Source organism: Ornithorhynchus anatinus, chromosome 10 (assembly GCF_004115215.2).
Source record: "Ornithorhynchus anatinus isolate Pmale09 chromosome 10, mOrnAna1.pri.v4, whole genome shotgun sequence".
Classification (NCBI taxonomy): Eukaryota; Metazoa; Chordata; class Mammalia; order Monotremata; family Ornithorhynchidae; genus Ornithorhynchus; species Ornithorhynchus anatinus.
The window spans coordinates 54,655,571-54,682,785 of record NC_041737.1 but is presented as its reverse complement, the minus strand read 5'-3'; the positions used below and the strand labels follow the sequence as shown (position 1 = coordinate 54,682,785).

The 27,215-nt window shown below is 59.5% G+C and overlaps 2 protein-coding genes across 2 annotated transcripts; one reads left to right on the top strand and one right to left on the bottom strand.

Annotated features, from left to right (window-relative positions):
* Positions 1-5,090: 5,090 nt before the first annotated feature.
* Positions 5,091-8,703, bottom strand: WNT1 (Wnt family member 1). The gene is made up of 4 exons (XM_029072916.1): positions 8,588-8,703; positions 7,256-7,512; positions 6,132-6,397; positions 5,091-5,579 (listed from the first exon to the last, which is right to left on the bottom strand). Exons 1-4 carry the CDS (start codon positions 8,701-8,703, stop codon positions 5,091-5,093), a joined length of 1,128 nt encoding a protein of 375 aa, XP_028928749.1.
* An 8,861-nt stretch (positions 8,704-17,564) lies between these two features.
* Positions 17,565-26,501, top strand: WNT10B (Wnt family member 10B). Its single transcript, XM_039913396.1, has 5 exons — positions 17,565-17,601; positions 21,068-21,101; positions 21,196-21,461; positions 23,390-23,760; positions 25,505-26,501. Exons 1-5 carry the CDS (start codon positions 17,565-17,567, stop codon positions 25,961-25,963), a joined length of 1,167 nt encoding a protein of 388 aa, XP_039769330.1. The 3' UTR covers positions 25,964-26,501.
* Positions 26,502-27,215: the final 714 nt, after the last annotated feature.

Sequence of the window (27,215 nt, the reverse complement as noted above, 5' to 3'; positions counted from 1 at the left end):
TGTATGTATGTATTTGTAATTTAATTATTTATTTATTTAAATGTCCGACTCCCCTTCTAGACCGTGAGCTCCTTGTGGGCAGGGATTATGTCAGTTATATTGTAAAACTGTACACCCCTATACTGTACTACTATACTTCTGCTGTTATATTGTACTCTCCCAAGCACTTAGTACAGAGCTTTGCACACAGTAAGCATTCAATAAATACGACTGAACGAATGAATGAGTGAGGGGTTGCAAGGGGTTCTTTGGGTGTGAGCCTTTGCACGCCTACACCTGTGTGCCCGGGTAGGTGGGTGCTTGCAGGTGGGCACTCTGGTGTTGGGGGGGGGGGCGGGTCTCCCCTCCCCAGGGCCTCCGGCGAACCCAGTGGCCCCCTTCCAGCCCTCCGGGGTCTCTCCGCCAGTGTGGTGGGGAGGGGTCGGACAGCCCCTGTCCGGGTCCCCAGGGCCGGAGGTGTGTTGGAGGATGACAGGACGGGCCGCTGCTGGCCCGGGGAGGCTCTCCCGGCCTATTTATAACCGGGCCGCCGGCGCTCCCCCGGGCGCTGCTTTTAGCCCAGACGTGGCCGGGGGTGGGGGGCGCCCGCTATGTGTGTGTGTGTGTGTGAGTGTGTGTGCGTGTGTGTGTGCATGTGTGTCTGTCTGTGTGTGTGTGTCTCTCTCTCTGTCTCTGGGCCCTGGGTGCTCCGGCCGTGGAAAGAGTGAGTAACCCGACTGCGTGACGGGAAGAGCCCATTACGGATATTCCGGCTCCGCCACCACAGCCAAACAGCTCATTTTCTCCTGGTTTTGTTATTCTTCGCTCCAGGGAGGCCGGGCAGGCAGGACGGCCCCATGGACGCCGGGCAGAATTTAGCCGGCGCAGGCAGCAGGGCCGGGGGGAGGACAGGCCTGGGGGAGGGGAGGCCCGGAGGAGGGCGGGCCCACACTCAGGGCCCGCAGGGGATTGCAGGTGTGGGTGCAGGCCAGGGTGTCCGCTCCCCCCACCTCACTGGGTGGGGGGACCCCCGGCCCAACGCCACCTTCCCACTCCCTGGCGGCCCAGCCTTTCCACTCAGGGCTTTCCCAGAGCCAGTCCTAAGGGAGCAGCCTCCGCCCCTCCCCCTCCCCATCGGGGCCCAGACCCCAGCCCTGACACCTCCTATCCCCTCTCCAACCCCAGCCCTAACACCTCCCAGACCCCTCCCCATCCCGGCCTCGACCCCAACCTTGACACCTCCAAGACCCCTCCCCGTCCCCACCCCGACCCCAGCCCTGACACCTCCAAGACCCCTCCCCATCCCCGCCCCGTGCCCAGCCCTGACCCCTCTCCGACCCCTCCCCATCCCCGCCCCGTCCCCAGACCTGACCCCTCCCTAACCCCTCCCATCCCGGCTCAGATCCCGACCCCAGGTGCGACCACACCTCCTTCTTCAGGATCTAAGAGGGTTCCGGCGCCGGGAAGAAGTAGCAGACCCGCAGGGCGGGGCGTGTGCGGACCCTGGGGGAGGAGAGAGGACGAGACCTCGAGTCGCGGAATCCCCCAGCGGCCCCTTCCCCTCCTCCCTGGCCCCTCTGCTGCCTCCTCCAACTCCCCCTCCCCCACTCATACGTGGGTCAGCTCTTTCCAGCACTTTCTTCCAATCGCTGGTATTTACTGAGCACTTACTGTGTTCCAAGCACTGTACTAAGCGCTTGGGAAGCTACTGCAGCATAGAGGCCTAGTGGAAAGAACAAGGGCCTGGGATTCAGAAGGTCAAAGGTTCTAATCCCGGCTCCGCCACTTATCTGCTGTGTGACCTTGGGCAAGTCACTTAACTTCTCTGGTCCTCATTTACCTCACCTGGAAAATGGGGCTTGAGACTGCGAGCCCCAGGTGATTTGTTTGTATCCACCCCAGTTCTTAGTACAGTGTCTGCACGTAGTAAGCACTCAACAAATACTGTTATTATTATTATTATTATTATTACAGTGCAGTTAGTAGACACTATCACTGTTCTTATCTAGTCTTCCCCTATCCTCAGCCCTCCCCACCTTACTCCAGGTCCTAGCGTTTCCCTTGGCTTTTTTAAATGATATTTGAAAAGTGCTTACCATGTGCCAAACATTGTGTTAAGCAATGTGGTAGGTGTAAGATAATCAGTCCAGACACAGTCCCTGTCCCACATGATGCTCCTAGTCTAAATTGGAGGGAGTAAGATTTATCCTTTTTGCCACTGGGTGCCATCCTCTTCTCAGTCTTTTCCCCCTTCACTTCTTCAAGCCGCTGTAAGATCACAGAATAATAATAATAATCGTGGTATTTAAGCACTTACTCCGGGCAAGTTAACTTTTCTGTGCCTCAGTTATCTCAATTGTAAAATGAGGATTAAGACTGTGAGCCCCATGTGGAACAGGCACTCTGTCCAACTTGATTAGCTTGGACCTATCCCAGTCCTTAGTACAGTGCCTGGCACATAGTAGGCGTTTAACAAATGCCATTTTAAAAAAAAAAAGAGGGGTAGGGGGGATGGATTGGCAGATGGGCAGGTCTTTTCTTGGGAAACGAAAGACTTCTGGAGGGGACCAGGGATCAGGATCAGGTGGTTAAAGGCTGTGGCCTCCTCCACCATGCTGAGGAGGGATTGTGGGGGGGAGAGGGGTGTTTCCACTAGGGTAGGCTACTGTGGGGTTAGATCACAGTTGGCAGAAGGTAAATGGTTATCTGTTAGGGTCAGGTTTAGGGCTAAGGTTCAATTCAATTCAATTCAAGGACCTGAGTTAGTGGCTATATGTTGGGATTGAGTTCAGGATTGGTTAGAGTCTATTTTGGAATAGGGTTAGAGCTAAGGAGAGAGTTAGGAATGTTGATAGGGTGGGGATTGGGAAGAAATAGGGTTAGTGTTGCTAGAGTTTTGTTTGGGTTGAATTAAGGTTAAAGCTAAGGATAGGGTTAGGGATGAAGCTGAGAGTAGATGAACTGGTTGGAATTAGATTTGGCTTGGTAAAATAAAACCTGAACCAGGCCTGGGGTTATGATCAGGGCTTCAGCTATGACCAGAGCTGAAGCTATGACCAGGGCTGGGGCTATGGCCAGTGCTGAAACTATGACCAAAGCTGGGGCTATTTACAAGGCCTGGGTCTATGACCAGGCCTGAGGCTATGACTAGGGGTGGGGCTGTGTCCAGGGCTGGGGCTTTGACCAGAGCTAGAGTTGTGATCGGGGCTGGGGCTATGACCAGGGTTGGAGCGGTGCTCAGCACGAGGGCTATGATCAAGGCTGAGGCTATGGTAAAGCTTGGCATTTGGGCTAGGTTAGGGTTGGTCAGGGCTATATCAGTAGTGAGGGCTGAAGTAAAACTTGGTAAGCATTAGGGTCTTGTTAGGATTTGATTAGGGTTTGGTTAGGATTTGGTTGGGGTCTGGGTTAAGGTTTGGTTAGGGTTCCACTAAGAGATCAGAGTTTGGGTAAGGGTCACTAGTAGGGTTTGGTCAGGATTTTGATTAGGGTCTGGTTAGGTTTTGTTTGGAGTTTATGTTGAGTTTGGGTTGGATGTATTATGGTTAGGGTTGTCTGGGTTAAGGCTTGGTTAGGTTTGGGTTAGTATCATGGTTAGGAATTGGTTAGGGTTGCAGTTAGTGATGGCTAGGGATTGGTTAGGTTTTTGATTTAGATTTATGGTTAGGGATTGGTTAGATTTTGACTAATATTATGGTTAGAGACTGGTTAAGGTTGACCTTTGGGATTGGTTAGGGTTAGGGTTTTTTAGAATCCCAGCTGGGTTGGACTTGCATTTTTCTTGCTTTACACTTTAGAATTGACACCAACCCCCCTCATTCCCCTCTCAGTCCCTTGTCAACTTTCCCTCGGAAGCTGTCAGGACCGCGCCTGTGATGGACAGTTCCCAGGAGCCTCCAGCCGCGTCGGCCACACCAGTGTCGGCCACGGCCACGTCGCCCTGGCGATCGACTAGGGGACAGCGGCGGGGGTGTTGGGGGGGGGGAGGGCGGAGGACAGCGGCGGGGGGTGGTCCTTAGTGCTGCAGGCAGACCCGAGCAGAGCCGGCCTGGTTCTGAGCGTTTCACACATTACCTGGGCCTGGGTCCGCCTCTTTCCCGGGCGACAGAATCTGGGGGGATTGGGGTTCTAGGAGGTTGGAAAGGAGATGGGTGGGAAGAGACAGGCGATGCGGACCAGGATCAGGAACTAAAGGGGAGGAGACGGTATGGAGGACGGTCAGTGCTGGGGGTCAGGATCCTGAGAAGCTGATCAGGGCTCCGCCCACTGCTCCGAGGGCTGAACTGGCCACTGACCTGTCCTCCCTCAGCTCATCCGGCCTCCCCTCCTTCCACAGTCCGTGGAGATGTAAAGGCAGAAGGGGATCTGTGCGGGCCGAGGTAGGTCGTTGGAGCTGGCAGGAGGACTGGCAGGGGTGGATGCACTTAGACGGGCCGTGTGCTTCAAGGAGAAGCTGAGAGATCATTGATAAAAAATAGACTTTATTCTGCTGTGGCTTTGCTCTACGGGACAAACATAACTTGGGCCAGGGGACCGGTAGCCCGGAGGCAGGGCTGGGGTGGGGGAGAGGAATGGCAAGAGGTAATATTTATTCCCGCGGCTCCAAGTGTCGGTGAGGACAGAGGGAAGGCCGTGGAGGGGAGGCAGGCGGGAGATGGGCCGAAGAGGGCCCCGGGGACCGTGGGTGGCGCGCAGAGACGCGGCGCAATAAATAGTTTTTATTTACAACAACCAAACCCGTGGCTCTGCATCCACATTTCAGTGCAAATTATTTCCACACTGAGGCGGTGGGGGAAGGGGGGAAGTCGTGGGTGGGGGGGTGGAGGACGGCGGCAGCTGTTCCGTGGCCCTGGGGGACGGGGCACTGTGAATCCATATCACACACACACGTCACTACAGCTGCCCCCTCCCCGGAGCGGGGGGCTGAGGCTGGCGAGCTGGGAGAGGGTGCCGAGGGCTCTGAGCTTCGACGGGCAAGGGCTTGGAGTCACCGGGGCGGGCTGTGGGTGGGGGGCAAAGGATCCATCGGAGGAGGGTGGGAGGGAGGGCGAGGGTCTCCTCCGGGGTGGGTCTGGGGCCGGGGGAGGGGGGTGGGGGGCTCCGTCCGGCCCTCACAAGCACTCGTGCAGCACGTGGGTGTGGGTGCAGTTGAGGCAGCTGACGTGGCAGCACCAGTGGAAGGTACAGTTGCAGCGCTCGGTGACCCGCTGCGTGCGGGTGCGGTGCCCGCGGCCGCAGCACAGGAGTTCGCAGCCGTCCAGGGCGGGCGAGGAGCTGTTGCACGTGCGGCCGGCGGTGCCCGCGCTGCCCGTCTTGCCGCTGTAGGTGCAGAAGTTGGGCGACTTCTCGAAGTAGACGAGGTCGCGGGGCGAGGGCGGCTTGTGGGCCGGGTTCTCGGGCTCCAGGTGGCGCAGCTCGGCCCGCGAAGCCCGGTTGCTGCCCGTGTTGCCGTAGACCACGCGGGAGGCGCCGTCGAAGCGGTCCTTCAGCACGTCGCCCACGGCCCGCAGCGTGGGCAGCCGCATCCAGCACGTGCGCACGGTGCACGACCCCGACATGCCGTGGCACTTGCACTCCTGCCGCATCTCCGACAGCACCGTCTGAAGGGGGAAGGGAGGGGGTCACACGAGGGCGTCCTCCGAGGGAGGACCCCGCGCCCCCGCGCCCACGCCGCCCCTTCCCTGGCACGACCACTCCCCGACCCCTTCCTTCCCCTTGCCCCCCGTCTCCTCCTCCGCTCTCCGTCCTGCCGTTTCCTGGTCCCTGGAGGAGCAGCGTGGCTTAGTGGATAGAGTTTGGGCCCGGGAGTCAGAAGGTCATGGGTTCTAATCCCAGCTCCGCCACTTGTCTGCTGTGTGACCTCGGGCAAGCCACTTAACTTCTCTGGGCCTCAGTTACCTCCTCTGCAAAATGGGGATTAAGACTGTGAGCCCCACATGGGACAACCTGATTACCCTGTATCTCTCCCAGCGCTTAGAACAGTGCTCTGCACAGAGGAAGTGCTTAACAAATACCAACATTATCATTATTATGTACCCCAGCGCTTAGAACAGCGCTCGGCACATAGTAGGCGCTTCACAAATGCTCCTACTCCTCCTCCTCCTCTGACTCCCTCCCCTTCTGGCCCCTCTCCCCGGATCCAGCCCCCTCACCGCGCGGCCGGCCTCGTTGTTGTGCAGGTTCATGAGGAAGCGCAGGTCACGGCCTTTCTCCCCGGAGTCCACGAACTCGCGGCCGAAGAGGCGCCCGAAGTCTATGTTGTCGCTGCAGCCTCCCCAGTGCCAGTCGGGGCCTCCGGGGCCTCGCCGCCCGTAGTCGCACGTGCAGGATTCGATGGAGCCCTCGGAGCAGGAGCGGGCCACCGAGTGCGTCACCCCCGCCGAAGTGATGGCGAAGATGAAGGCGGTCTCCCTGCAGCCTGGACGGTGCGGACACGGGAGGAGGAGGAGGAGGAGGAGGAGGAAGACGACGAGGAGGGTATTTGATAATGATAATTTAATAATGATAATGTTGGTATTTGTTAAGCACTTCCTCTGTGCCCAGCACCGTTCTAAGCGCTGGGGTAGAGACGAGGCAATCAGGTTGTCCCACGTGGGGCTCGCGGTCTTAATCCTCATTTGACGAATGAGGGAAGGGAGGCACAGACACGTGAAGTGACTTGCCCAAAGTCCCACAGCTGACCATTGGCGGAGCCGGGATTAGAACCCATGACCTCTGATTCCCAAGCCCGTGTTCTTGCCACTAAGCCACGGACGAGGGGCGAGGGGCGTCAGCCGGGGCCGGACCGGGCCGGACCGGGCCGGACCGGACCGGGGGAGCGGTCCGAGAACTGAGGGTCCCGCGGGGGTGGGGGTGGGGGGAAGAGCACCCCCTCCACACACCCCGCTCCCTACACCCACCTCTCCGCTCCTCTGCTGCCCTTCTTTTCGAGGGGAGACTGAGACAGGTGTGGGAGAGGGGCAGGTTGGCATCTCCCCGTCTGTGAGGGGTGGCTTCGGGGCGCAGGGAAATACCCCGGGCCGATATGACGGGGGAGGATATGACGGGGAGAGAGAAAGTGTGTGTGTGTGTGTGTGTGTGTGTTGTGGGGGGACGAGGGGAGAACCGGGCGCTTTGGATCTCTTTTCATTTCTCCCCTGGGGTCACCTCTCTTTAGCGTGGGAACCGTGCTCGACTCCCTTCTACTCCGGGCCCTCTGCTCCAACTGTCCCCCGGACCTGCGCCCCCCGAACCCCGGCCCCCCGCCCCTCGACCCCCGCCCCCCGGCCTCGCCCACCTCGGTTGACGATCTTGCCGAAGACGTGGGGTCCGGTGGCGGTGGGGCAGTTCCAGCGGCGGTTCCGGAACTGCCACTTGCACTCGCGCACGGCGCCCTGCAGCCCGTCGCTGACGCTGTGCAGGACGCCCGGGTTCTGGCGGATCAGCCGCCGCTGCTTGCGGCTCAGCAGCTGCAGGCTCGGCTCCAGGACCAGCTGCAGGCTCTGCGAGTCCGTCAGCAGGTTGGAGGAGGAGGAGGCCGCGTTCACGATGCCCCTGGAGGAGGGCGGAGGCCGCCGAGACGATGGGTCACCCCGGGAACGCTGAGGGAGGGGGCGGGGATCGCCCCGGACGCCCCCTCCCCCGGCCCCGGGACGCCCACGCGGAGGTCGACGAGGGGTCGCGGGAGGCCCCGGGTGCCGAGAGGCGGCTCGGCCGGGGGAAGGACCCAGGAAGCCCGGGGGCCCGGCCAGGAAGGGGAGCGAGGGCCTTCCCCCCTCCGGCCCTGGGCACGCGTGGGCAGCCGAGAGAGGAGACCCGCGGGGAGGGGCAGCAGGAAGGAGGGTCCGGGACCAGCTGTCCGGGCTCGGGCGGGGGCGGGCTGCCCGCCGGACGCATCTGCTTGCCCGGAGCTCAGACTCCCCACGCACCGCGGCTGCCTTCCTCCCCGGGGCGGGGGGAGGGGAGGCCCGACGGGAGTCGTGACCCGCGTGGGCCCCGGGGGGGGCCGCCACCAGGGTCACCCCGAGGCGGGGGCGGAGCGCGGTCCGGAAAGCCGGGACTTTGAGAGAGGAGGGGGTTGGGGAGGGGGCGGCGGGTCCCCAACCTCCCCTCCGGCCTCCCCTCAACTTTCAGCCTCGGACCCTCGGACCCCCCGAGGCCGAACCCCGGGAGGAAGAGGAGGAGGAGAAGGTGGGAGGAGGAGAAGGAGGAGGAAGAGGAGGAGGAGGAGGAGGAGGAGGAGGAGGTGGAGGAGGAGGTGGAGGAGGAGGTGGAGGAGGAGGTGGAGGAGGAGCTCCGGCCAGTCGGACAGCTCCCTCCAGCCGCGGACAGCTCCCTCCGGCCCTGCGGCGGGGGCTCCGGACCCCGGGCTCCGTCCCGCTGAGGGCCTCCACTCCTTGCGCCGTCCCCGCAGCCTCCCGAGGGACAGGGGTCGGGGTCAGCGTGGGGGTGCCCGGGGGCGGGAGTGCCCGGGGGCGGAGGCGCGCGGGGATGCCCGGCTCCCCATGCGCGGAGCCTCCGCGTCCAGAAACGCGCGTGGCGGAGACAGAGACGGCCCGAGACGGAGAGAGAGAAGGGGAGAGGGAGGGTCCCAGGCCGCCCCTCTCCCGCCCCCGGGGCCCGCACTCACCACCACTTCCCGCTGCTGTTGGCGGCCAGTGCCCGGGGCAGAGCCGAGGGTGCCAGCAGCGCCAGCAGTGCCAGCAGCGCCGCGCCCCAGCCCAGGAGCAGCGCGCCCGGGCGCATGGCGGGGCCCGGTTTCGCTCCTCACTGCCCTCGACGGCGCGGGACGGGGAGGCCCCGGGCAGCCCCGCTAGCCCCGCTAGCCCCGGCCAGTCCCGGCCAGTCCTGGCTCCGACCTAGAGCCCCCCGGGGCGGCGTGCGGGTGGCGGCATGGCGTGCGGGACGGCGGGCTGCGGAGCCGGCGGCACCGTCTCTTATAGCGGCGGGCAGAGGCGAGGAGGGTGCCCCCGGGCCGGGCAGGGCAGGGCCGGGCAGGGCCGGGCAGGGCCGGGCAGGGCCGGGCAGGGCAGGGGCCACCGGGGCTGGGGGCGCAGACAATGGCAGCGGGCCCACGGCTCCCGCCCGTCTGCGCCGAGGGCTGGCGGGCGGGCGGACTGGCCGTCCATCGGGGCGCGCCCCCCTCCCCCCGCCCCCCGCCCCCCCGGCCCCCGCCCCGCGGCCCCCGCCCCTCGGCCCCCCGGCCCTCCGGCCCTCCGGCCCCCGGCCCCCGGCCCCAGGCCCCCAGGCCGCCGACCCCTCCCCTCGGGATTCCCTCCCACGCGCGCCCGCCGTGGGGGCCCCTTCCCCCTCCCCCTCCCCCTCCCCCCGCCGACCCCCGTCCCCGTCGGGGCGGCCACCGGGGGGCGCAGCGGGACCCAGCGGTGGCGGGGAGGACCGACGGGGGGGGACCGACGGGGGGGACCCCCGGGCCCGCCGCCCACGCGCGCTCCCGGGCCGGCCGGGGACCTCGACGTCATCGCCGGCTTAACCGGGCTCGGGGAGACACCAGCCCCGCCCGGGCCTCCGAAGACCGGGGCCGGGAACCTCGGGGACGGGAGGGAGAAGGGGAAGGGGAGCAGGAGGAGGAGGAGGAGGAAGGGGCGGGTGTGGGGGGCGGGGGGAGCCGCCGGGTGGAGCGGCCTAAGAAGGTGGGCAGAGAGACAGAGATAGAGCACTCCGACTTCCAACGAAAGAGACCCAGAGTGTGTGTGTGTGTGTGTGTGCGTGTGTGTGTGTCAGTGTGAGTGGGACACAGCGTGACTGGGGAGGCAGGATGCCAAGCCTGGGCTGGAAGGACCGTTGGCCTGGCCCAGGAATAGCAGAGCGGAATGGTCAAGGTGTGGGACCGTGTGACGGGGTTAGAAGCAGCGTGGTCCAGCGGATAGAGCCCAGGCCTGGAAGCCAGAATAATAATGTTGGTATTTGTTAAGCGCTTACTATGTGCCGAGCACTGTTCTAAGCGCTGGGGTAGACACAGGGGAAGCAGGTTGTCCCACGTGGGGCTCACAGTCTTAATCCCCATTTTACAGATGAGGGAACTGAGGCACAGAGAAGTGAAGTGACTTGCCCACAGTCACACAGCTGACAAGTGGCAGACACAGCTGACAGCTGACAAGCTGACAAGTGGCAGAGCTGGGATTCGAACTCACGAGCCCTGACTCCAAAGCCCGTGCTCTTTCCACTGCGCCACGCTGCTTCTCAGCGTGCCAGAGACTCAACTTCTCAGTTGCCAGAAGGAACTGGGTTCTAATTCCGGCTCTGCCACCTATCTGCTGGGTGACCTTGGGCGAGTCACATCACTTCTCTGGGCCTCATCTGTAAAATGAGCATAAGAATGTGAGCCCCTTGAGGGACAGGGAATGCGTCCAACCTGATTAACTTAGAAGAGAGTATAGAACAGTGCTTAGCACATAGTAAACACTTAAAAAGTACTATTATTATTGTTATCGTGGAAGTATATGACGGGGTGTGATCAAGTGTGTGCCGGTGTGCCTATGAAAGGCGAGCTAAGGGGCAGTGTGATCCTGCGTCAGCACATGTGATTGTGTGACAACATGTGTGCTTGGGACACCTCAACCGTGTGTGTATATGTGTGAGTGTGATTGTTTCAGGGCGGTGTTTGTGTGCCTGTATGAGCCACAGTGTGAGTAGGACTGATGGTGACTGTGTGTCTGGTGGCTGTGTTTTCTACTTTTAGCAGTTGATAGTGTGAGTCTTAGTGTGACTAAGTGTGGTACTGTATGTGGGTAAACTAAGAAGCTGTGAAGGACAAGAAGGGTGAGAGCAGGAGAGCCGGGGAGCCCGGAGGGGGAGCGAAGGGGAAGGCAGGTTTCAGGGGTGGGGAAAGGTCAGAGGGGGGTCGACCTAGCCTCCCGACTGGCCCGGGGATTTTCTGTGGAAGAGAATCTGCTCTCCTAGCCCTCTGCTCTCTCCCTGATCTCTCTGAATCTTTTCCAGACTTCATTCAATCATTCATTCAATCGTATTTATTGAGCACTTACTGTGTGCAGAACACTCTATTAAGCGCTTGGGAGAGTGCAATACAACAATAAACAGACACATTCCCTGCCCTCAACCAGCTTACAGCCTAGAACAGAGGACACAGACATTAACAGAAATAAATAAATTACAGATGTGGACATAAATGTTGTGGGGCTGGGAGGGGAGAAGAACAAAGGGAGAAAGTCAGGGTGACAGAGAAGGGAGTGGGAGAAGAGGAAATGGGGGGCTTAGTCAGGGAAGAACTACTGGAAGAGATGTGCCTTCCAAGTGGGGGAGAGTCATTGTCTGTCGGAATTGAGGAGGGAGAGAGTTCCAGGCCAGATGCAGGGCATGGGCCAGGGGTCAGCAGTGAGATAGATGAGATGGAGGCACAGTGAGAAGGTGGCACTAGAGGAGCCAAATGTGCCTGCTGGGTTGGAGTAGGAGGGTAGCAAGGTGAGGTAGAAGGGGGTCAAGGTGATAGACTGCTTTAAAGCCAATGGTGAAGTTCTGTTTGATGCGTAGGTGGATGGGCAACCACCGAAGGGTTTTTTTGAGGAGTGGGGTAAAATTTCTGAACTTTTTTGTAGAAAAATGATCCGGGCAGCAGAGTGAAATATGGACTGGAGTGGGGAGAGGCAGGAGGCTGGGAGGTCAGCAAGGAGGCTGATGGAATCATCGAGGGGGGATAAAATGAGAGATTGGATTAAGGTAGTAGCAGTTTGGACGGAGAGGACAGGGTGGATTTTAGCGAGGTTGTGAAGGTGGGACCTATAGGATTTAGCGATGGATTGAAAATGTGGGTTGAATGAAAGAGGAGTCAAGGATAATGGGTTTGTGAGACAGGAAGGATAGTGGTGCCATCTACGGAGATGGGAAAGTCAGGGGTAGGACAGGGTTTGGGTGAGAAGATGATAAGGAGATTTGCTTTGGACATGTTAAGCTTGAGGTAATGGGAGGACATCTAGGTAATAATAATAATAATAATGGTTGTATTTGTTAAGCCCTTACTATGTGCAAAGCACTGTTCTAAGTGCTGGGGGGATACAAGTTGATCAGATTGTCCCAGTGGAGCTCACAGACAGTCCCTATTTTACAGATGAGGGAACTGAGGCACAGAGAAGTGAAGTTACTTGCCCAAAGTCACACAGCAACAAGTGGCATATCCGGGATTAGAACCCAAGACCTCTGACTCCCAAGCCCGGGCTAGGGATGGCCTGAAAGCAAGAGGAAATGCGAGATAGGTGAAAGGGAGAGAGATGAGGGCTGGAGATACAGATTTGGGTGTCATCTGCATAGAGCTGAAGCCATGGGAGTGAATGAACTCTCCAAGGGAGTGGATATAGTTGGAGAATAAAAGGGGGCCCAAACTGAATCTTGAGGGATCCTCCCAGTTAGGGGGTGGGAGGCAGAGGAGGATCCCGCGAAGAAGACTGAGAATGAACGGCCAGAGGGATAAGAGGAGAACCAGGAGAGGACAGAATCAGTGAAGCCAAGGTGGGATAACATTTATTATTATGATATTTGTTAAGCGTTTACTATGTACCAAGCACCTTTCTAAGCTCTGGGATAGACACCAGGTAATCAGGTTGTCCCACGTGGGGCTCACAAGTCTTCATCCCCATTTGACAGATGAGACCACTGAGGCCCAGAGAAGTGAAGCGACTTGCCCAAGGTCACACAGCAGACAGGTGGCGGAGCCGGGATCAGGATCCACGTCCTCTGACTCCCAAACCCGGGAATTTCCACTAAGCCAAGCTGCTTCTCGGGGGTGCTCCACAGCGTCGAAGGCAGCTGAGAGGTGGAGGGGGATTAGGATTCTGTGTCTGCCTCTCCTCGGGTCTCTATATCGCTCCCCGGGTCTCTATGTCTTCCCCGGGGGGCGAGCTATCTCTCCCTTGTTTTTTTCCGCTGTCTGTGGCTGTCGGAAGCCCTCCGGCGACTGGCCCCCAAATAACCCCCTTCTCTAGCAGGAGAGAAGACTCGGATTTGGCTGCGGCCTCCGTCGGTGTGTGGCGAGGAGCTGGGCTGCGGTTCCTGATTTTTCCGCCAGGCGGCGATGCTGACTCAATGATCGGCACTTAGCCGTCCCCGGGCGCGCAAGGACACCCAGAGGTTTAACCAGCCAGCCCTCAAGGCTCGCAGGCCCGCACCAAATAAACCCCCCGAAACGGGTGAAGAGGATACTCCCGATGGACCCCGAGATATCCTCGGAAACTCACATAACAAAAGAGTCAGAGGCACATCCAGACTCACCCTGAAGCACTCACGGTCGTGGCCCACAGATACAGACCCACAGACGGAAGGAGGCATAAAAACAAACACACGCAGGCCGGCATCAGACTCACCACATCATCACACAGTTGGACTCACACAGATACATTAGTCTGATACTCTTAGTCAGATCCACCCGGACAGCTCACCTCCAAACACCCACATACCTTGTCTCTTTCTTCTTTCTTTCGCTCTCTCCGCTTATATATAGATACATAGTTGACACTGGTGGTGAAGTTCACTTATGATGGAAAAAGGTCAGTGCTGAGACCACAGTCCCGACCACACCTTTCACACACACACACACACACACACACACACACACACACACACACACACAGAGTTCTTTGTTAAGCTTTCCTGCTCCTTTACAGCACTTGATGCTGATATGACTTCTGCCTCTTTGTCTCTGAAAACTTTGAGGGATTCTGAGCAAAAAGAGCTAGTCCTTTCTTGACACGCCTAACTCTCCCTGCACACAAAAATATATGGGCATTTTCACAGTTGCAGACACTGAGAGATATGCATTACCATCGTCTTTATCATCAACGGTATGTATTGAGCATCTATTAATAATAATAATGTTGGTATTTGTTAAGCGCTTACTATGTGCCGAGCACTGTTCTAAGCACTGGGGTAGACATAGGGGAATCAGGTTGTCCCACGTGGGGCTCACAATCTTAATCCCCATTTTACAGATGAGGGAACTGAGGCACAGAGAAGTTAAGTGACTTGCCCACAGTCACACAGCCGACAAGTGGCAGAGCTGGGATTCGAACTCATGAGCCCTGACTCCAAAGCCCGTGCTCTTTCCACTGAGCCACGCTGCTCCCATCAGTGATGCTTTTTGAGCACTTACTCTGGGAAGAGCACTGTACTAAGCACTTGGGAGAGTAAAATAAAGGAAGTAGATGCGATTCCCTGCCCTCAACAAACTATAACCTCACAGTGGGCAGAGCACGTGTCTACTAACTCTATTATACTGTACTTTTCCAAGTGCTTAGTACAGTGCTCTGCATACAGTAAGCACTCAATAAATGCCATGCACTGATCGATTGATTGATTGCAGGCTAGTCGGGGAGACTGTAGCTAAGTGCTGGGGGGGCCTCAAGTGCACAGATAAAGCAGTAGGAAGGAAAAATAGGATAGTGAGATGAGAGATTAGTCAGGGAAGTCTTCCTGAAGGAGTTGTGATTTTAGTAAGCTTTGAAAATGGGGAAGTGTGGTGATCTGCTATATGTGAAGGGGGAGGGATTGTGAAACATTGCAATTTAACACTTGGGAGAGTACAAAAAGATATACATTCCCTAACCTTCAGAGGTTTACAATGTAATAATAAAAATTATGTTGCTTGTTAAATGCTCTCTTTGTGCTAAGCACTGTAGTAAGTGTTGGGCTATATACCATATAAGGAAATAAACGGGTGAAATCCTTGTCTAAGGGGGAGTGAGGACAGGAATTTAATTTCAATTTTCCAGATGAAGAAATTGAGGCACAGATGAGTTAAGCGACTTGCCAAAGGTCACATAGCAAGCAAGTGATGGAGCTAGGATTAGAACTCAGGCTCCTGGCTCTCAGGCTTGTGCCTTTTCCAGTAGGGAGAGAATGAGGGGAAAAGACAAAAATGTTTTTACAGAAAATGGAAGCAGGAGGGAAAGCGAGGGAAAAGCATGTAGAGTGACTAAAGCATCCAAAATCAATCAATCAAGCAATCAGCCCATCAGTGATATTTACTGAGCTCTTACAGTGTGCAGAACACTGTACTAAGCACTTGGGAAAATAAAACACAATAGAACTCGTAGAGGGAACCCTGATGCTTAGTACAGTGCTCTACACACAGTAAGTGCTCAGTAAATAGATTGAATTGAGTGAATGAATGACCACGAGGGAGCTTACAGTCCACGGCGGAAGACAGACATTAGAATGAACTACAGATGGGAGAATAGTAGAGCATAAAGATGAAATCAAGCAGCAGTACTAATTAAGTTACTAATCAGCGAAGCAGCATGGTCTAGTGGATAGATCATGGGTCTGGGAGTCAGAAGAACCTGAATTCTAATCTCAGCTCTGCCACTTGTCTGTTGCATGATTTTGGGCAAGTCATTTAACTTCTCTGGGCCTCAGTTACCTCATCTATAAAATGGGGATGAAGACTCTGAGCCCCAGGTGGAACAGGAACTGTGTCCAACCTGATTACCTTGTATCTACCCCAGCATTTAGAACAGTATCTGGCGCATCATAAGCGTTTAAGAAAAACCATATATTTAAAAAAAGGAGTCGAGGAATGAAAGGTGCCCATTTTTTTCTTAGACCCTCTCACAAGCACGCGTGCCCAAATGCCCATACATGCCCAAATGCCCATACACAAACATGTGTCGCAAAAATCGGTGGAAGACTGGGAGCTGGGGGGCCTCTGGGCCCGCCCTCCCCCAGGAACCAGAAGCTGCTGAACCGGGGAAGCGATGACTACTCTCCTAAGAGCTTAATACAGTGCTGTGCACAGAGTAAGGGCTCAATGAATCTGATTGACTGTTTGACCGATTGATCCTCGCTGCCCGGGGGAGGAGGTCTCTGCTGCCCTCTGGTGGTCGATCTGGGGCGGTGCAGGCGCGGCGCGGCCACGGTCAGGGAAAGGAGGGAGAGCGGAGCTGTCCGCCGGCAGCCTTGCCCGCCCTAATATTAACAATAAATAATCATTTTAAGGGTTTACTATGTGCCAGGAACCGTACTAAGCGCTAGGGTGGATATAAGAAAACCAAGTTGGACACAGTCCCTAGCTCAGGTGGGGTTCTGTGAGCCCGTGGTGGGCAGGGATTGACTCTGTTGCTGAATGGTACTTCCCAAGCGCTTAGTAAGGCGCTCTGCACACAGTAAGCGCTCAATAAATACGATTGAATGAATGAATTCACAGTCTCAAACCCCAATTTATAGATGAAGTAACTGAGGCACAGAGAAGTGAAATGACTTGCCGAGGGTCACGCAGAAGCTACGTGGGGGAGGCGGGATTAGAACCCAAGACCTTCTGACTCTCAGGCACTATGCCGTGCTGCCTCTCCCTCCTTTCCCTTCCTTCTCTCTCTCCCCTCCTCCCCTCCTTTCCCTCCCTCTTTCCGGCTCCCTCTTTCCGGCCTCCCTCGGTCCGTCGGTCCCTCCCGGGCCTATAATTTGGGTTCCCCGCGCCCTGGCCGGGCCTATCAGAGGCGGATGAGTCACCCGATCCTGGGGCCAAGGAAAACACTGCAGGCGGAGAGGCCCCGGCCCGGTCACGGTCACCGCCTGCCCCCCACCTCCCCTCCCTCCACGGGACACCCCCACCCTCTGTCCCCCTCCCCCAGAAACCATTTGTCTCCTGGCCTCCTTCATCCAAGACCCCCAGCCGCCGCCAGCCCCCCGCCTCCCTTCCGTCCCCCCTTCACCCGCTCCCCCCGCCCCCCCGAGACGCCCCTCGGCCCAGGGGCGTCCAGTCCAGTCCAGTCCCGCTCTCCCCGCCTCATCCCGCCCCGCCCGCCGCCGCCGTTCCTGCGGAGCCTCGCTGCGTGCTTGGGGCCTTAGACAATGGGCGTGGGGCCGCGCCGAGCCGAGCAGGGCCGGGCCCAGGGCCGAGCCGGGCCGAGCCGGGCCGGGCCTGTCACCCCAAGGACACCAAGGCCCGTCCCCCCACCACGGGCCCCGACCGGAGACTCGGGAATTCGAGTCCATAGAGTCTTCGCCCAAGCGTTTAGTACAGCGCTCTGCGCACAGCAAGCGAATAAGCGATTAATAAACACGATTGATTGATTGATCGATTAGCCACGACGGGAGGAGCCTGGCCCCGGCCTGACCCAGGGCAGAGACCCAAGCAGCGACCAGAAGGCGGAGAACAGTAAGAAAGAGGCCAGAGAGATAATAATAATAATAATGGCATTTGTTATGCGTTTATTATGTGCCAGGCACTTTACTGAGCGCTGGGGTGGATGCAAGTGAATTCGGTCAGACACAGTCCCTGTCCCATGTGGGGCTCACAGTCTCCACCCCCATTTTACAGATGAGGGAACTGAGACCCAGATAAGTGAAGTGACTTGAGCGCTGGGGTGGATACAAGCAAATCCGGTCAGGCACAGTCCCTGTCCCAAGTGGGGCTCACAGTCTCCAACCCCATTTTATAGATGAGGGAGCTGAGGCCCAGAGAAATGAAGTGACTTGCCCAAGGTCACACAGCTGTCAAGTGGCAGAGGCGACATTAGAACCCATGACCCTCTGACTCCCAGGCCCGGGATCTCTCCACCGTCCGAGGCTGTTTAGAGACGGAGGCACCGGGAGACCGAGTGTGGTAGAAACAGTGAGATGGAGAGACCCCAGAAGAGGCCGTGATGGAGACCCGAGGGGGGCAAGGAGAGGCCGAGGCAGGTGAAGAAACGAAGAGACAGGGACGGAGAAGGGGAAAGGGCGACGTCGGTGGGGAGTCGCGTTACTTGTCCTTTCGGGGGAAGAGGAGGGGAGAGACGTAGAGACCTCGGGGGGGGAGAGACCACCGGTGCCCCCCACCCGGACTCCCTCCCTCTCTGGGCTCCGGGCTGCCGTTGATGGCCGGCAGAGGGCGCCCCGGCCCCCAGGGCTCCCCCCGGGGCTGGGCGAGGCCGGGCCGTGGCGGGGGGGGCAGGGGCTGGTAGACTGTCAGCCCCTTGTTGGGCAGGGATTGTCTCTATCTGTGTCCGAATTGTCCATTCCAAGCGCTTAGCACAGTGCTCTGCACATAGTAAGGGCTCAATGAATACTAATCGAGTGAATGAAGGAATGAAGCAGGACGGAAAGAGTCCGGAGGGAGCCCCGGGGGGAGCGGAGCCGCAGCGCCCCCTGCAGGCGTCGGGGCTTGCAGCAGGGCGAGGCAGAGGGGTCCGGTGGGGGGAGCGGGGCGGAGAAGCGGGGGTCGGGGCAGTCACCGTGGCGGGGGCCTGGCGGGGGCCGGGGCCGGCGCTCCCGTTTCCCCCACGCTCCCCGGAGCTGCCCGGCCTCTGACTCAACGGGCGGCGGGGCGCGGGAGCCGGCCGTGCCCCGGGCTGCGGTCTGGCCGGGGCTGGGGCTGGGGGCCGGGGACCGGGGCCCGGGGCCGGGGCCAGGGCCCCCCTCTCCGGCAAAAATAGCCACGGTGGTTAGAGCCGGGAGGGTGAGTCAGGCGGGAGGGCGGAGCCTTAACCCCTTGGCTGCCTTCGGCCCCCCGGGAGAGGAGAGGCTGGGCCTGTCCTGCCGGCCCCGGGGGCGGGGCGCGGACCTGGGGCGAAGCCGGGGACGGACCCCGGGGTCGCTGTGGGGTCAGGGGGCGGGAGGGGGGGTCCCTTGGCCCCAGACGAACCCTCGCCGGCCACGGAAGCGGTCTTGAGCCTGACCCGACGGGGACCCCCGCCGCCGCAAGGGGAAAGGACCGGACCGGACCGGACAGCTCCCGGGGGGGGGGGAGGGCGGGACACCGGAGGAGGCTTCGGAGCCGCCCCTGCCTCCCAGCTCCGCCCGACCACCCCCATCCCTCCGGGGGGGACGCTCCTCGGGGGGCGGAGAGGGATGGAGAGGCTGGGACCCAGGGGACCCAGCTCCCCGCTCCGGGGTGGCCGGCGCGCAGGTGACCCTTGCAGCAGGGTCGGGGGGCTTGGGTGTGGGGGGGACCCCGGGAGAGGCCGCGGGTTGCCAGGTTGGAGCGGGGGTGGGGAGGGAGGGGGGGGATGCCCCGAGCGTGGGGAGGGGCCTGACTCCGCCAGCCCCGACACAGCCGCCTCCGACAGCGGCGGGAGCGGAGCCCGAGGCCCCGACCTCCCTCCCGGTGACGGCGGCGGCGACCCAGGCGGGGACCCCGGCGACCCCCACCCCCGCAGGGCCGGCAGCGGGCCACGGAGCACAGCGACCCGCGAAGGATGCGGAAGCGCCGAGCGCTCCGACTGGGACCCCGGCCCCGACCCCGGCCCCGGAGCCCCACGGCCTAGGAGGACGGCCGACCGGAGCCCACCGGGCCACGGGAGCCGAGGGAGGTAACGCCAACCGGGAGGGAGAGACGACCGGGCGGCCGCCACAGAGACCGAAGAGCGGGGGGAGAGACACTGGGAGACGGAGGTGGGGGGACGGAGGGGCGGGAGGGGAAAGAGCAGAGATGAGGAAAGACACACACAGAGAGACAGAGACAGCCATGGACCCGGAGAGACAAGAGACGTCGCAGGTTGAAACCCAGAGAGGGTTAAGGGTCCCGGGGAGGGGGGGTTTCGTGAGCTGGACAGGAGAGAAAAGAGGGGATGGAGGCTGGGACCGGCCTGAGGGGAGGGGGAGCAGGTGGCCGATGGACCGGTGGACTGCCCCGATGGGAAGGGCGGTGGGAAAGGTGCGAAATCCCGACGGTCCCTTTAAGGAGACCCTCCCTTGCTCCCCCCCCCGCCCCCCTTTGCGGTGAAAGTACCTGGATTCGGGGGGTGACCCCGAGACCTCGTGGGTACGGGGTGGGAGGGGAGAGGAGGGCAGTGGCGTCCCGACCCTCGCCCCTTTCCATCCCGCCAGAGGGGGAAGCGGAGAACCCAGGCGCCCTCCCGCCCCTCCTGCTTCCTGCGGGGAAACCCCCTCTCCCACCTCAGGCCGCTCCCGGCGGCGGGGACTCAGGTGGGCGACGGCTGCCGGGATCGGCCGGGGGCCAGGGGATACCCCTGTGTGCGTGTGTGTGTGTGTACGCGTGTACACACATAAGGTACGTGAGACTCTCTCAGCGTGTTAGGTGCGTCTGCATGTCTGTGGGTGGGTCCGTGAGGTGTCTGAGGTTGGAGTGTGTGTGATTTTGTGTTTGTGTGTGTGTGTGGACACGCAGGGCTCTGTCTCAGCGTGAGAGGGTGATCGTGAGTCTGGGGGGGGGGGGTGTCTGAGGACGGAGTGTGTGTGATTGTGTGTATACGCGTACGCAGGACTCTGTCTCAGCGTGTTAAGGGAGATTGGGTGTCTGTGATGAGTCTGAGGTCGGAGCGTGTATGTGTGTGTGTCTGGGTGGGTTTTTGTGTGGTCCCGTCCCTCCCTTCCGCTCGCCTCGCCACGACCTGGCCGTGAAGGGTGAGCGCTAGGGGATCAGGATCTGGGGGTCAGGATCCGCGGGCCCCCCCCGCGACCCAGGCGAAGGGGGCTGGGGAAACCCCGGGCCGCGGACTTGGGGTGAGCGCCGGGCTCTGAGCAGAACGGGACCTCTCCGGCCTCATTGCTCCCCGTCCCCCCAGACCCCGCAGACCCCACAGATCGAGCCCGCACAGCCCGCACCGCCCGACAGAGTCACCGGAGCCGCACGGCCCAGGATATGACCGAGAAGCCGCCGCCCCGCCTGCGCCCCCGGCCCCGGCCCCGGCCCCGGCCTCGGCCTCGGCCTCGGCCTCGGCACCTGGGCCTCGCCGGACTCCTGCTCCTCTCCCTCAGCAGCCGGTAAACCGGGAATGGCTGGGCGGTGGGCCCCCACTCCTTGACCATCCCGGGGGGAGGAGGAGGGGTCCCCACAGCACTTATATCCCTATCTGTCATTTATTCATCTGTCCTCCTATCTCCCCCTCTAGACTGTATACCCGTCATGGGCAGGGAATGATGATGGTATTCGTTAAGCGCTTACTATGTGCCAAGCACAGTTCTAAGCGCTGGGATAGAAACAAGGCCATCAGGTTGTCCCACGTAGGGCTCACAGACTTAATCCCCATTTTACAGATGAGGTAACTGAGGCTCCCGAGAGGTGAAGTGGCTTGTCCAAGGTCACACAGCTGAATAAGTGGCAGAGCCGGGATTAGAACCGACGACCTCTGACTCCCAAGCCCGGGCTCTTGCCACTGAGCCACGCTGCTTCCCTATGCTCTTCTACTGTTCTCTCTTCTTCTTCATCCTCCTCTTCATCGTCCTCTCCCCAGCGCCCAGTAAGCGCTCAATAAATGGGACGGATTGGGAGGGGAGGTGGGGGGCGGCTCCCCGTGAACAGCCGGGCCTCTCCCCTTTCCCCTTCCCCGGCAGGACCCTGGCCAACGAGATCCTGGGGCTGAAGCTGCCCGGGGAGCCCTCGCTGAGCCCCAACGCCGTGTGCCTGACGCTGCCCGGGCTGAGCAAGCGGCAGCTGGGCCTGTGCCTGCGAAGCCCCGACGGGACGGCCGCCGCGCTGCTGGGCCTGCGCCTGGCCGTCCACGAGTGTCAGCACCAGCTGCGTGACCAGCGCTGGAACTGCTCCGCCCTCGAGGGGGGAAGCGGCCGCCTGCCCCACCACAGCGCCATCCTCAAGCGCGGTAGGCATCGATGCGGGCGGCGCGCCCTGGGTGCCAACCTGGTAATCGGGTGGGACGCAGTCCTTGGCTCTCGTGGGGATCGCTGTCTTCCTCCCCTTTTTGCAGGTGGGGTGACTGGCTCGTTGGTCTAGGGGTAGGATTCTCCCTTCGGGTGCCAGAGGTCCCGGGTTCAAATCCCAGATTGTGTTGAGAAGCAGCGTGGCTTAGTCGAAAGAGCTCCGGCTTGGGAGTCAGAGGTTGTGGGTTCTAATCCCGGCTCTGCCCCTCGTCAGCTGTGCACCTTGGGCAAGTCTCTGGGCCTCGGTTCCCTCATCTGTCAAATGGGGATGAAGAACGTGAGCCCCACGTGGGACAACCTGATTACCTTGTATCTACCTCAGCGCTTAGAACAGTGCTCGGCACATAGTAAGCGCTTAACAAATACCAACATTATTATCATCCTCGTGATATCTGTCTAGCGCTTACTGCGTGCCGGGCACTGTACTAAGCGCTGGGGTAGATACCAGCAAATCAGGCGGGACACCGTTCCTGTTCCAGGTGGGCTCACAGTCTCAATCTCCATTTTACAGATGAGGGAACTGAGGTGCAGAAAGGTAAATACCAATAATGACGATGGTATTTGTTAAACGCTTACTATGTGCCAAGCACTGTTCTAAGCGACTTGCCCAAGCTCACAAGGCAGACGTGTGGCAGAGGCGGCCAGGCGCCGTGAGGGGTCAATGGGGCCGCAGCCTTTATTATTATTATTATTATTGTAGTTGTTCAGCGCTGGCTATGTGTCGAGCACTGTTCGAAGCCCTGGGGTCGATGGAAGATTTAATCAAACCAGAGTCCCATCCCTGTCCCACATGAGTCTTCTCTCTCTCCTTCCGCACTGTCGGGCACGCCCCCGCCCAGCCCTATGGACTGGACGAGCCGTCCATCGATGGCGCTGATCGAGGGCCTACTCTGTGCAGAGCACTGCCTTAAGGGCTGGGGACTCCCAACCTCGCCCCAGAGCTGAGAGTTTCCGAGTAGGTGGCAAGACTGCCCTCCCCCCCCGCCCGGATGAGGACTTTCGGGTCCGCTGTCTCCGCCCAAGCCCCCTCGGTCCTTCCCTCGGAGTCCCGCCCCACCCCCCCACCCCTTTTGTGGTCCCTGCGGCCGCCGGGGTCGCCCCTCGTCCTCTAGGCCCCTCAGGACGCCCGCGATCGGAGGCGGGAGGGGAAGGGTTAATGCGGGGGAGCCCCGCGTGGGAATTCCCCCGGGAATTCCGCCTCGTCTGAGCCCCAGCGCCGCGACCCTCCCCATCCACCTGCGCGCTCCCGGCGAGGCAGCTGGCCGGGCTGGGCCTGGCTGGGCTGGGCCGGGCCCGCACCTGCACCTGTGCGCGGGGAGGGAGCCGCCCCCGGCCCCGACAGCTTCAAACGCCGCCTCGTCCCCTCCCCCTCCCTCCACACCCCCTCACCCCCACCTAGGACAAGCCCGGGCCGCGCCCCCCGGAGCAGGGGCGGGGCGAGGCGCCACCCCAGCAGTGAAAGGGTTAAAACTGGCCCCGTCCCTCCTCCCCCCTCCAAAAATTGCCGGGGAACAAAGACCCGGGAGCCCCCCGGACTAGGTGAGGAGGGTGGGAGGGGGGGATGAAGGGGGTGGGGGGAGGAGCCCGGGTTGAACTGCGGGGAGGAGAGGGTTAAAAGACAGCTGCGTCGCCGGGGGAATTCCCGGAACAAGTGGCAACAGCTTCACCCCTTCAAGGGGGCGAAAAAAGAGGGGAACCGCAGCCCATTTCTCCCCCAAACCCCCCCAACCGGAGGCGGGTCCAGCCTTGCCCTCACCATGACCCCGAGGGCAGCCTGGGTGGGTGGGCGGCCGGGGACCCCCCTCGCAGTCATCCCCTTCTCTGCCCGCCTCCGTCACCGTCCTCCCTCTCTGCCCCCTTGCCCCCACAGGTTTCCGGGAGAGCGCCTTCTCTTTCTCCCTGCTGGCCGCAGGGGTCATGCACGCGGTGGCCACGGCCTGTAGCCTGGGCCGGCTGGGGAGCTGCGGGTGCGGCGGTCCGGCCGGCGGCTCGGAGCCCGAGAGGATGCCAGTCCAGCTGCTCCAGCTGCAGGCGCTGGCCCGCGGGAAGGGTTTCCCCTCGGCCCTGCCCGGTCCGGGCCCCGGCCCAGGCCCAGGCCCGCAGGACACCTGGGAGTGGGGTGGCTGCAGCCACGACCTGGATTTCGGGGAGAAGTTCTCCCAGGACTTTCTGGACTCGCGAGAGACTCCTCGGGACATCCAGGCCAGGATGCGGATCCATAACAACCGCGTGGGGCGTCAGGTACGGGCAGGGGCAACAGGCACAGGGGCACCGGGGCCTGCTGCTCTCAGAACCACCGTCACAAGAATTGTGGCATTTATTTACGGTGCTCAGCACTTAGAACAGTACTTAGCAGTGCTTAGAACTCTGCTCGGTGCAGAGTAAGCATTTAACGAGTACCACAGTATTATTATTTAGCCCTTACTAGGTGCCCATCATCGTACTAAGCGCTGGGGATATACGAGATCGTCAAGTCTGTCCAACACAGGACTGACAATCTAAGTGGGAGGGAGAAAAGGTACTTAATCCCCATTTTACAGATGACGAAACTGAAACCTAGAGAAGTCACTTCCCCCAAATCACACAGCAGACAAGTGGCAGTGCCCAGATTTGAACCCAAGTTTAGAGGCTTGGGCTCTTTCCACGAGGTCACGCCACTTCTCACCCCCCCACCCAATTTGGGGGTCTGACCCTCCCCCCAATCATCTCAGGGCCTGATGGATGGCAGAAAAGGGAGGGTGGAGCAGGACTCAATTAATGACTCAATTATTGACCAATAGTATTTAGTGGGCACCAGCTCAGCACTGAACACTGTACTAAGCACTTGGAAGAGTATGATAGAATTATAAGACATGATCCCGGCCCTCAAGGAGCTTAGAAGTAATAATAAATATCATAAAAGGGATATTTGTTCAATGCTTACTATGTATCCAATATTGAACTAAACACTGGAGTAGATTCAAGATAATCAGTTTAGACACAGCCCCTGTCCCACATGAGGATCCTAGTCTAAGTAGGAAGGAGAACAGGTATTTAATCCCCATGTGATGCTGAGGAAACTGAGGCCCAGAGAAGTTAAAGTGACTTGCATAAGGTCACCCGGCAGGCCATTGGTGGAGCTGGGATTAGAACCCAAGCCTTGGCTCTTCCACCGTAGTATTAGTATTTCTTAAGCTCTGACTGGGAGCAGAGCACTGTGCTAAACTCTGGGAGAAACTACACAGGTGGGAATTAAACATGATCCCTGCCCCTCCTGGGACTCCCAATCTAAAAATGATTAAAAGCGTCTCCAAGTTTTTTAAATGGTAGCAGTTGAGTGCTTACTATGTGCCAGACACTGAGGTAGATGCAAGCTAATCAGGTTGGACACGGTCCTTGTCCCACATGGGGCTCACACTCTTAATCCCCATTTTACAGATAAGGTCACTGAGGCACAGAGAAGTGACTTGCTCAAGGTCGCACACCAGACAAGAGGCGGAGCCAGGATTAGAACCCAGGTTCTTCTGGCTCCCAGGCCCGTGCTCTAACAACTTGACCACACTGCTTCCAGTCAAAGTCCACCACACTGGCCCAGCTACCCCAGCCTGAGACACGTGGTTTACAGGCCCCTCGCTAATCAGGAAGCAGCGTGGCCTAGTGGTTAAGAGCATGGGGCTGGGAATCAGAAGGATGTGAGTTCTAATTCTGGCTCCACCACTTGTCTGCTATGTGACCTGGGGCAAGTCACTTCTCTGTGCCTCAGTTCCCTCATATGTAAAGTGGAGAGGAAGCCTGGGAGCCCCATGTGGGACAGGGACTGTGTCCAGCCTGATTAGCTTGATCCCAGCCCTTAGAACAGTGTCTGGCATATTGTAAGCGCTTACCAGGTACCGTCATTATTAACCAGCTCCTTCTCCTCCCCCGATCCCCTCGCCACCTCTCTTTCTTTCAATCATTCATTCAATCATATTTATTGAGCACTTACTGTCTGCCCGCTGCTCTCCAGGTGGTGACGGAGAACCTGAAGCAGAAGTGTAAATGCCACGGCCCGTCGGGCAGCTGCCAGTTCAAGACGTGCTGGCGGGCAGCACCGGAGTTCCGGGCGGTTGGCGCGGCCCTGCGGGACCGCCTGTCCCGCGCCGTCTTCATCGACGCCCACAACCGCAACTCGGGGGCCTTCCGCCCTCGCCTGCGGCCCCGCCGCCTGGCCGGCGAGCTCGTGTACTTCGAGAAGTCCCCCGACTTCTGCGAGCGGGAGCCGGCCCTGGGGTCCCCAGGCACGGGTGGCCGGGCCTGCAACAAGACCAGCGGCCTGATGGACGGCTGTGGGAGCCTCTGCTGTGGCCGCGGCCACAACGTCCTGCTCCAGACCCGCAGCGAGCGCTGCCGCTGCCGCTTCCACTGGTGCTGCTACGTGCTCTGCGAGGAGTGTCGGGTCACCGAGTGGGTCAACGTCTGCAAGTGACCCTTCGCCCCCCACCCTCACCCGCCCGGCCGGCTGGACGCTCCGCCCCCGGGACCGTGGGGAGGGGAGATCTCTTCTCTGCACTGTTGTCCCCAACCACTGGAGAGTCCCTCCCCGACCCCTCCCCACAAAGATTTCGGTGGACTCTGATGAAATGCACTGTATTTTCCCTCCCCCTCCACTCGAGGGAGAGCTCACCTTTTCTAAAGAGCCTGGGAGAGCAGGCCCGGGGGTTGGGGGAGTCCGGGATGGTGTTGACCTCAGACCCCAGAGGGAAGGGCTCCCCTCATCCTGGGGCAGGAGACTGGGCAGGGCAGCACCCCTTGGGGATGGAAGCATCTGAGACCCCAGGTGGCAGTCTCCCCCAACCCCCCACCTCCATCTCCAAAGAGAAGGCGGGGAGCGTATCTCGCCGTGGCCGGGGGCCGGGGACCCAGTCTTCCCTGAGCTCGGGGCGGTGGGGATGGCTAACTTATTGTGCTGAGGCTCGATCTTGGTTTCTGTTTGTCATTAAATTAAACTAAATTAAGATCAAGTTGCCGGGCTGAAGTACCATCCACTCTTCTGCTAACTCAGTCGGACCCAGACCCTGCCTCACACAGGGCTCATGATCTAGAGCGGAGGGAGAATAGGAATTGAATCCCCATTATATAGATGAGGAAACTGGGGCCCAGAGAAGTTGTGTCTCACCTAAGGTCACCCAGCAGGCAAGTGGAAGAGCCGGGGTTAGAACCCAGGTCCCAGATCCATGCTCTTTCCAGGAGGCCAAGCTCCTTCTGTGAGTTAATGATTGTGGTATTTATTTAGCACTTACTGTGTGCCAAGCAGTGGGGCAGATAGAACACAAGTAAATCAGACATAATCCCTGTTCCATATGGAGCTGACAGTCTACAGAAGAGATGGAAAATAGGTATCTTCTCCCTATCCGATCCCCATTTTTACAGATGAGGAAACTGAGGCACAGAGAACCTGTGACTTGCTCCAGTTCACACTGCAGGCAAAGTAACATGTCCTGGATTAGAACTCAGGTCTCCTCATTCCCAGTCCCCTGCTCTCTCTTTTCAAGCCATGCTGCTTCTCAATCCTTTTATCTTTAAGGAGATGGAAGCAGAGTGGGAAAGGAGGCAGAAGGAGAGCAGAGAGAGAACTGAATGGAGCTGGGACAAGTGGAATAGTCTGTTTCCCTTCCTGGTCTGGTCTCTTTAAAGATAAACAATTATGTCACTAAGCCTGAATGTAGACAAGTAGATCT